At 41.9% G+C, this 9108-nt stretch overlaps 2 protein-coding genes across 6 annotated transcripts; one reads left to right on the top strand and one right to left on the bottom strand.

Moving 5' to 3' along the window:
- Positions 1–234: 234 nt before the first annotated feature.
- Positions 235–1083, bottom strand: Ncbp2as2 (NCBP2 antisense 2 (head to head)). Its single transcript, XM_026379206.2, has one exon. It carries the CDS (start codon positions 983–985, stop codon positions 686–688), a length of 300 nt encoding a protein of 99 aa, XP_026234991.2. The 5' UTR covers positions 986–1083; the 3' UTR covers positions 235–685.
- Positions 1084–1129: 46 nt separating this feature from the next.
- Positions 1130–8673, top strand: Ncbp2 (nuclear cap binding protein subunit 2). 5 transcript variants are annotated; one of them, XM_026379204.2, is made up of 4 exons: positions 1130–1288; positions 4381–4562; positions 6406–6544; positions 7068–8673. In XM_026379204.2, the coding sequence occupies exons 1-4, from the start codon at positions 1211–1213 to the stop codon at positions 7137–7139; spliced, it is 471 nt and encodes a 156-aa protein (XP_026234989.1). In that variant the 5' UTR covers positions 1130–1210; the 3' UTR covers positions 7140–8673. The 5 variants fall into 5 exon arrangements, with proteins under 5 accessions (XP_026234989.1, XP_077651487.1, XP_077651488.1 ...); XM_077795361.1 differs by having other exon boundaries at positions 1256–1344; XM_077795362.1 differs by lacking the exon at positions 1130–1288 and adding an exon at positions 1295–1384.
- The last annotated feature ends 435 nt before the right edge of the window (positions 8674–9108 follow it).

Genomic DNA, 9108 nt, shown 5'->3' with positions numbered 1-9108 from the left:
AGAGCTGTGATTAAGGACATAGGTGCCTGTTGTCAAATGCCTATGCTGACACCCCATTCTGCCAGGCTTTGGGGACTTGAGAAGTGGCCCCCATTTCCTCATTATGAATGTGCTTGTAAGGAGTTAGATAAATCACAGAATGCAATTAGCAAGTGCCAGCACAGAATAGCATTCAATGTGTTAACCATATTACCATGAGCCTACAATCCCCAGAATTCCCAATCTATCTTGTCAGAGAAGTACCCACTCATGCCTTTTAATCAGCTCACACATTTAATCAGAGAATTTGGCAGCTACAAGGTTGTCTTTCAATCCACGATCTTCTCTGGAATTAGTACCTGGCTGTACCGGTGCAGCCGCAACGCAGCAGCATCTACCAAGAATTCTAGTTCCATTTGCAGAGGACAGGCGCTCTTTCTGGATGTGTGTCCATGGCTATGTTATACCTGGGTCCAGCCTACCTGTGAGTCTTTAAAAGCTTTCTCCACATTGTACCCTGCTCAATCACGAGATTTCGACGAAGATGTCGGTTTGGCCAGAGCTCTTAAGAGCCGGACGTCTGAAGGTCGATAATCTGAATCAGGATTCGAAGCTGTGAGCAGGGCCTGGGAGGACTGCTTAACGCCAAGGTCGGTGTACCGCACAAATGGGAAAGTAGGCGACCTCGGACCATCCCAGTCCAAGCTTACGAGTTTGCCCCGGGGCCCCTATGGTTATCTGGCGGTGACCGCGGGCGGTCCCGGAGACCGCGACGTAGCTCCTGGGTGAAAGTGTCTCTGAATCGCGCAACGCGGCGGCCTAGGGAGCTCACGGGCTCGGCAGCGACTTTCCGTAGGCGGCGGGCCGCGTCCTGGCCGCGCAGCTGCGCTTGCAGCAGTGCGAAAGCCGTGAGCTGGGCCGCACGCCGGATGGGCCGCGACTCAGACAGACGTTCCACCAACTGAGGGCTGTGCAGCAGAGCAGCCAACAGACGCCGGAGAACCATCCTTTTCTGAGCACCCCGGAACCGGGAACACGCCGTTCTCGCCTTCCGATCGGCCGCCTCAGACAACGGACCACGTGTGCGCCCGAGTGATGACGACACTGCAGCGCTGGGATTGGATCCGACGACTTCCACTTTCTGCTGCCCTCCGCGCGCTTCCGCTTCCGCCAGAGCCGCGGCTCTCCGGTTGATCCCTGAGTTACGCGTCCTTGTCGACCTCTCTGCACTATGTCGGGTGGCCTCCTGAAGGCGCTGCGCAGCGACTCCTACGTGGAGCTGAGCCAGTACCGGGACCAGCACTTCCGGGTGAGGAGAGCCGGGCCGCGAGAGGGTCAAGCCCTGGGCCAGAACGCTGAGGAACGGTTTGCGCTTGTCTCATTGTGTCGTCTTGCATTCTGCTTGGTATCCTGAAAAGTGAAGTGGGGTCCTAGTGCCTGCTGGGAAGCAGGGGTTGGATGCCTGAAGGGCGTTTGGGTTTCACTGAAGCCACTTTGATAGAAAGGGAATATCAGACTCGCTTTCCTATTGCCTTGCAGCCGCTGCCTGTACCTGGGCCAGTGCAGAGGTTGGAGCGGCAGAGTGGTGGCTTGTTTTCACAGGCTGTGCCTGGGAAATTGTGATGACAGGAATGGGGTTCCCTATTCACTCCCAGGGTATGTGGAGGCGCATTATCCAGATACCGGGGCTTTTTCTTAAATTATTTTTTAAGAAAATCAACCAATGCCCTTTGGCGCTCCGAATCTTTTCTTTCTTTAGTACGATTATTCAACAAAATTCTCCATTTTGGGTGGGAGACATGGAGGCCTCCGAGTGGAGAGAGGGGATAGCCAACCTGAGCATGTTGATAATTGGATATCAAGATCAGATAATTGCTGGATTTCAGAGGAGGGAAATTTAGTTTAGGGTATGTCACAACATTCTGTGGAAAGGGGAGAGGGCTGCAGGTAATCTTTTCTGAATTAGTAAAGGTGGGGGTGGGATTGTGTGCTCTGGCCACTCAACCTAATTATTTAATGGAGATTAGACCTAGGGGTGCTTTACCACTGACCTACTTCTCCAGCCCTGTTTAATTTTTTTTTTTTTTGAGGTGGGGGGGCTGGTGTCTCTGTGTTGCCCAGGCTAACCTCGAACTTGAGATCCTCCTACAGGTGTGCGCCAACTCACCCTGCAACTCAGTTATTTCATAAATGTTTACCCGGTGCTGTTGTCAAAGCATTCCTCTGAGCCCCAGGAGGGATGGGGGAAATGCAGTTTCTGCATCCTAAGAACTCAAATCTCTGTAGGGATTGTAATTGGAGGCAAATAAAATCTAAAGGAGAAATCAGGAGTAGGGAGGGACAGGTTTTAAGCATTCAGAAAAGGAGACATTCCCCTTGCAACTGGGAAGGGAAGTGCATATAAGAGAAGGTAGGTGTGTAGAATGTGTTTGTACCTGGTGCCGGGAATTTGAGGCCAAATTGAAGACACTCTTATATTTCAGTTTTAAAATGCTATGTGCCAGGCAGGGTGAGGTGGTGCACACCTGTGATTCCACCAATTTGGGAGGCTGAAGCAGGAGGATCCCATGTTGGAGGCAGCTTCAGCAACTTAGCAAAGACACTGTCTCAAAATAAAAAATAAAAAGGGCCCCTGGTTAAGTGCCCCTGGGTTCAACCATCCCCTACAAAACAAAACACCACCCAAACGTGCCAAGCATGATTTTTATTTCTGCTACTTTTACAGTTCTTATTAGTTCCACATCATGACCATCTGTGTCAGCATCTATCCTACAAGATTAAAATTGAAAGGGTTCATTTCTACAATCTAAAGTCTACTATTTTAGATGTAGTATATTGTCATGTGGAATATCTAGGGTACCCTAAATGGAATCCACATTAATATCATACCTTAAGTATACCACAGTTGTTTTAATTAAGATATAGACTCCTTGCCAATTCTCCCGAAACCCCAGTGAGAACTCAATGGGAACTCCAAAGTAGCGGGCCCCCAAGGCAGCAGGATCCACCCTAATCCTGGAGCCACCCTAATCCCAGAGCAGGGTCACCTTTCAACCATTCTCTCTAGCAAAATGTCAGGCGTCATTTCGACTGAACTGTGGCTCTTAACAATCTGGATCAGAAGGGTCTGAGAATAGGTCTACTGATTGGCCTTCTGTTTACTCACATTTGTCCTCAATGTGTCAATTCAGCATCTAAAGTATCAATGTCTCACTCATGATGAGCCATCTTGTCCCCAGGGATTGTCAGGTGTATTGACTAAAGCTTATACTTCTGTCTCTGGATTCATCCTGTCTTCAAATTAGAAAGCCTGTTAAGAAAGTGCTAGGTGTGGTGGTCCACATCTGTAATCCCAGCTACTTCAGAGGCTGAGGCAGGAGGATTACAAGTTGAAGGCCAGCCTGTCTCAAAATGAAAAGGGCTGGGGATGTCTTTCAGTGGTATAGTGCCCATGGGGTTCAATATCCAGCACTGAAAAAAAAAAAAAATTCTCCTACGCTCAGAAGAAAAAAATACATGAGCATATAAATTATTAAAGCAGTTGTTGTTTTGGATAGTCTCTATGGGAATATTACCAGGGGAATACTAGCTCTAGAAATAATAATAATTATTTTTTACTACAGAGGATAAATGGGACCTTTCTAATATAATGGGTCAAGGTCTGGAATTTAGACTTGGGCCATTAGAGAAGGATCCAGTGCTCAGGATTTTAGTATGCAAGAAAAAAAGGCATGCTACTGGGGCAGGAGAGAGGGAAGGCTGAAAGCCTTTTCTCTCTACTAAAAGCAGTCTGGATCTCATGTAAGTCCTTCACAGAATGTGAATACCTCCTGCACCATCCTTCCTTTTGACAAGGTATTTGCAGTATTGGTGGGTGAGAGAATCTGATTTCTTTTTTCTTTTCCCCTGGGTACTGGGGATTTAACTCAGGGGCACTCAACCATTGAGCCACATCCTCAGTCCTATTTTTTTTTTTTGTATTTTATTTAGAGACAGGGTCTCACTGAATTGTTTAGTGCCTTGCTTTTTGCTGAGGCTGGCTTTGATCCTCCTGTTTCAGCCTCCCAAGCCACTGAGATTACAAGCGTGCGCCACTGTGCCCAGTGAGAATCTGATTTCTAAATAAGAATTAATGATTCCCCCAACTCATGCTGAGAATTGAACCCAGAAGTGCTCTACCAGTGAGCTAAATCCAGCTTTTTTGAGACAGGGTCTCACTAAGTTGCACAGGCTGGCCTAGAACTTGCAATCGTCCTGCCTCAGCCTACTCAGTAGCTGGAATTACAGGCATGTACCATCACATTGGCCTTGGACATTATTTTAAAAACCATACTTAGGAATATTATTTAAGCAAGGCTTTTTTTTTTTTTTAAGTTGCAATGTTTGTCTCTGAAATTCTAGGGTGACAATGAAGAACAAGAAAAATTACTGAAGAAAAGCTGTACATTGTATGTTGGAAATCTTTCTTTTTACACAACTGAAGAACAAATTTATGAACTCTTCAGCAAAAGTGGTGACATAAAGAAGATAATTATGGGTCTGGATAAAGTAAAAAAAACAGCATGTGGATTCTGTTTTGTGGAGTATCCTTCCTGGTGTCTAATGTAACTGTTGAACCAAGGTAGTGGTTGGCTGCCTATTTTTGAAAAACTGGATATTAGCTTTATCCCTATGCTTGTCTGTACCTTTTCTTCCATTTGTCTACATTCGGATGCTGTGAAAACTGGTAATTTTGTGTTCTATTCTGAATTCATGTTTTGTTTTCTGGTACTGGGAATTGAACCCAGGACCTTGCACACTGTATGCCAGCTCTCTATCATTGAGGTATATCACAGCCCTATCAGCTTTTTTCAGTCTCTGATCATTAGCTAATGGCCTTCTCATGTATGCTTCTTTCCTATCATTTTAATGGGATCTTGAGAAGAAAGAATGCATTCATTCTTATCAGCTTAAACCAGAAGTCCTGCTTCTGAACCCATCACATTTTTTTCGAGTTAGAGCTCCCTATGTTGCCCAGGCTTTCTCAAACTCTGGGCTCAAATGATCCTTGTGCCTCAGCTTATGAGTAGCTAGGACTACAGGTGTATACCCAGCCCCACTTGGATTTTTTTTTTTAAAGTTGCAATGTTTGTCTCTGAAATTCTAGGGTGACAATGAAGAACAAGAAAAATTACTGAAGAAAAGCTGTACATTGTATGTTGGAAATCTTTCTTTTTACACAACTGAAGAACAAATTTATGATTTCTGATTTCTAGGCCAAGCAAGCTTTTCAGTTCTCTCTCCAAACACAAGGGTCCAGTTTTCTCAGGTTTTGTTTTCTGGTAGCAGTGGCACAGAGTAATTCATGGGGAAAACAATGAAAAAACAAAAGGCTCCATCTATAAATTAGTAGGTAATCAGTCTAAGGATCAGAGTGTTTCCATTTGCCTTATAGGTCAAAGGTCAACAATCATGATGGAAAGTATCAAAGAGAGACTGCTAGTGCTAGTTGTTTTTCTCTAGCATTTATTTTATTCATTTAACAAAGATTACTGAATGCCTACTATGTTCTAGGCATTATATAGGTGCTAGATACGAATTTTACCAAGTGTTTCCCTACTTGTGTAAAGATGAGAAAAAAGTCTAAATCAGCATTTCCCAAACCCAGCTCTTAATCAGAATTGCTTTTATTTTTTTATTACTACTTTTTAAAATATATTTTTTAGTTGTTGTTGGACCTTTATTTTATTTATTTGTATGTGGTGTTGAGAATTGAACCCAGTGCCCCACGCGTGCTAGGCAAGTACACTATCACTGAGCCACAACCCCAGTCCTCAGAATTGCTTTTAGAGATTTTAAAAAATACCATGTAGAGTAAAACTGATTAAATGTTTGGGAACTCTTAATCTGGTTAATACTTTGAAATTTTTCCATCTAGTGAAATGTAGTGGTACTTCCATACACACTGTGACCTCTTTTTATGAAGATTGTTCTTTAATATCAGCACCCAATTTGGATGCCAGTTCTTGGATAAGAAGTGCATAGTTTGTGGTTTAAACCTGCAGTGAACATATTTTATAAATTTTGCAACTCAAAATACGGAGACAAGGCTGAGGATATTGCTCTAGTGGTAGCTTTCCTGGCATGCACAAGGCCCTGGGTTTGATCCCCAGCACCACATATGCAAAAAAAAAAAAAAAAAAAGGGATTGACCAAATAAATATTAATAGGGATAGCCAGGAAATCATAACCAAGATAGCCCTACATAAGTATTATATTTTCTTTACCTAAGTGCTTTTGGACCAGTAGGCTTGTGTAAGCTGAATAGTCTTTGAACTCCATCTGACTGGATTTGTTTTTGTACTTTTTCCTTAACAATTCAGGTTCATTTAGATGCTTCCCCAAACATTTGGAGAAATGCAATGTTCCTTAACACTTAAACTTAAGATACTATTCAAGAGCAGATGCAGAAAATGCCATGCGGTATATAAATGGAACACGTCTGGATGACCGGATCATTCGCACAGACTGGGATGCAGGTTTTAAGGAGGGCAGGCAGTATGGACGTGGGCGATCAGGGGGCCAGGTATGCAGTCTCTGGGCCAAACCCTGCCTAGGATTCTAGTCATAATGATAGTTGTTTTTTTTGAACTGTTTTTACTCTTTTTCTAATTTCTGCCTATAACCCTGAAGAAAACCACCCATTGGTTTTGGTGAATTTTTTAAACCTTGAAGTAGCATATGCTATTCATTTCAATAAGCACTTGTTGAACTTCTGCTAGGGGCTAGATATTTTACATCTGTGTCTAGAACGAAAGCAAAATACACTGAAATGGGTTTGTCTTAGAGTCTAATACAGGGGTGTACCCTCAGTGGTGGGGCACTTGCCAAGCAAGTGTGAGGTCCTAGGTTCAGTCCCCAGTACCATATGCACACACCAAACAAACCCAAAACCAAACCCCAAAACACCACAGAACCTAATACACAGGTTTGTCTGCATGTTCATATGACATCTGAAAAGGTTCAGCTATTTGTCTGACATGTTGTGGGCAGTGCATGTTATACCAGTCTTCTCTATATTGTACTTTGTGTATTCTTTTTCACTTAAGGTTCGAGATGAGTATCGACAAGACTACGATGCTGGGAGAGGTGGCTATGGAAAGCTGGCACAAAAGCAGTGAGTGGTGAGAGCCCCATCAGTGCAAAATTCCCTCCACTGGCCTGTTGTTTGTTGAAGAACATTACCCACAGTCTGATCAATGTCTCTACTGAGCTAGAAGCCTTTACATGGTTTCCTCTGAAAATTATTAAAGGACAATACAAAAGAATGCCTTTAATTCTAGTCTTAGAATATTGGTCATGTGTCAAGTTACCAGATGATTTTCTGTTACCAGGTCTAAAATTGTGTTCTCTGGGGATGTGGCTCAGAATCAGTGCCTACTTCACATGTGCATGACCCTGGTTTGATCCCCAGAAACATCCACCCACCCCCCACACACAAAGTGTTCCTTAGCAACAGGTTTGATTTATAATGTTGATTATTCTGTCGGCCCAAAATGCCACACTTTTTAAAGGAAGATGGAAAAATGTAAAAACTTGTTTTACCATGTTTGTGTCTTAAGTAGGTTCATGATCTACATTGGGGCCTGGAATGATTATTTTTTAAAATTTAAGTTTGCATGAGATAAAGTTTAATAAATGGAATTTTGCTGTGTGGTATAGCTTTGTTCTAAATTAGCAACAGGTGTCTGACAACTGAATAGAATTCAACATTGAAAACAAATTCAATCTCTAAAGGGTCAAGGGACTTTCCTAAATAGTTGGCATAGAAGTAAGTAAACCTGAGATGGTCTCAGGGACATGTCCCACTTCTATTCCTTACATATTCAGAAACTAGGTACAGGGTTTGAAGAATTATACACATTTTTCAAAAGATGTTTTACCTAAAGCTAGCAACAAGAAGAAGTAAGGATTTGTAATAGAGAACCTCACATATTCTAGTGGGTGTGGTGAGTGGGGGAAGACGCTATTAGTAGGAAATGTAAGTTAAGGGACTGCCTTGACATGACAAAGTGTGCTGTAAGGGCCATCAGATTTATTCTTTCCATTTTAATTAGTCTTGGGAATAGAATGGGTTCTTTTTAGAAGAGCTTGATGATTGAGAGAATACTTTACAAAAACAGAGGAAGGCTTCCTAAAGAAAGTGTCTATTTCAGCTACTTCTCATACTGAAGTCTGTTTTATTTTTCCCAAATTGTCCATACTGTGACTCAAGCCAGGGGATTAGAGAGAATTTATTTTACATTTGTAAGGCAAGAGATGATTTCTGATATTATATGTGAGAATAATTTTCCCTGATATGAAAAAAATGTGAATTATTTTCAAAGTATCTTCCAGTAGTTTGTGAAAATTGGGGCTGAACATGAACAGCTTTCATGTTACAATAAATGTGGGTTTTCTCATTAAATTCCAAACTGTTTGAATTTTTTATAAAGAGGTATAACAGCTGTTAGTGCTTAGGAATAAATCATTTGCAAACATTTAATCAGGACACAGTATTCATTTTTAGAATGTTTTTACACTGTAGTTTAAACTAATATTTTGTATTCTTGTGTGGTGAAAAAACTCAGATTCTACAGGCCTTAAAACCAAAGACTGTGATTCTTATTTGAACTGTCTTCTATAACAGATTTCAATAAAGCTGGACCAACTTATTGTCTTGGCCTTTTTCCTCTCCTATAAAAGGATTTGTTCTAGAACTCTTACTCTGGGCTGTCTGTAAATGAGTTTGGGGAGACTCTGAATAAATATGCAATATTTACATGTTCATTTCAATATGACATTTGTATCTAGTTATGGCTTCAGGTGAAGAAAGAACATGGACATTCTTATGAAAACAATTTAGCATTGAATTAAGGGAACCTGATGTTTTTTAGGCTTGAGGATGCTAAATGAGCTTTCTTTGTGTCCTCTTTCTTATTTCTCACTTTAATCAGAAAAGTATCTTACTTTAATCAGAAAAGTGAGAATTAGGATATATATGCTAGGTAGGTTTATGGAATATAATAGCGGGGGAGTGCCAGATATAGCCAGACTGGGATCTATAGAATTATTTGGGTTTTATTAGCTAAAGTGTAAAACATGCAACTT

This window comes from Urocitellus parryii, chromosome 2 (assembly GCF_045843805.1).
Source record: "Urocitellus parryii isolate mUroPar1 chromosome 2, mUroPar1.hap1, whole genome shotgun sequence".
Classification (NCBI taxonomy): Eukaryota; Metazoa; Chordata; class Mammalia; order Rodentia; family Sciuridae; genus Urocitellus; species Urocitellus parryii.
This window is presented reverse-complemented; position numbering and strand designations above follow the sequence as displayed.

Bases quoted from the DNA above. Each gene is read 5' to 3' on its own strand.
- Ncbp2as2 (XM_026379206.2), bottom strand. From the start codon at position 985: ATGGTTCTCCGGCGTCTGTTGGCTGCTCTGCTGCACAGCCCTCAGTTG.
- Ncbp2 (XM_026379204.2), top strand. From the start codon at position 1,211: ATGTCGGGTGGCCTCCTGAAGGCGCTGCGCAGCGACTCCTACGTGGAG. The intron at 4,563-6,405 runs GTATCCTTCCTG...CTTAAACTTAAG, and splicing joins TGTGGATTCTGTTTTGTGGA to ATACTATTCAAGAGCAGATG. The intron at 6,545-7,067 runs GTATGCAGTCTC...TTTTCACTTAAG, and splicing joins GTGGGCGATCAGGGGGCCAG to GTTCGAGATGAGTATCGACA.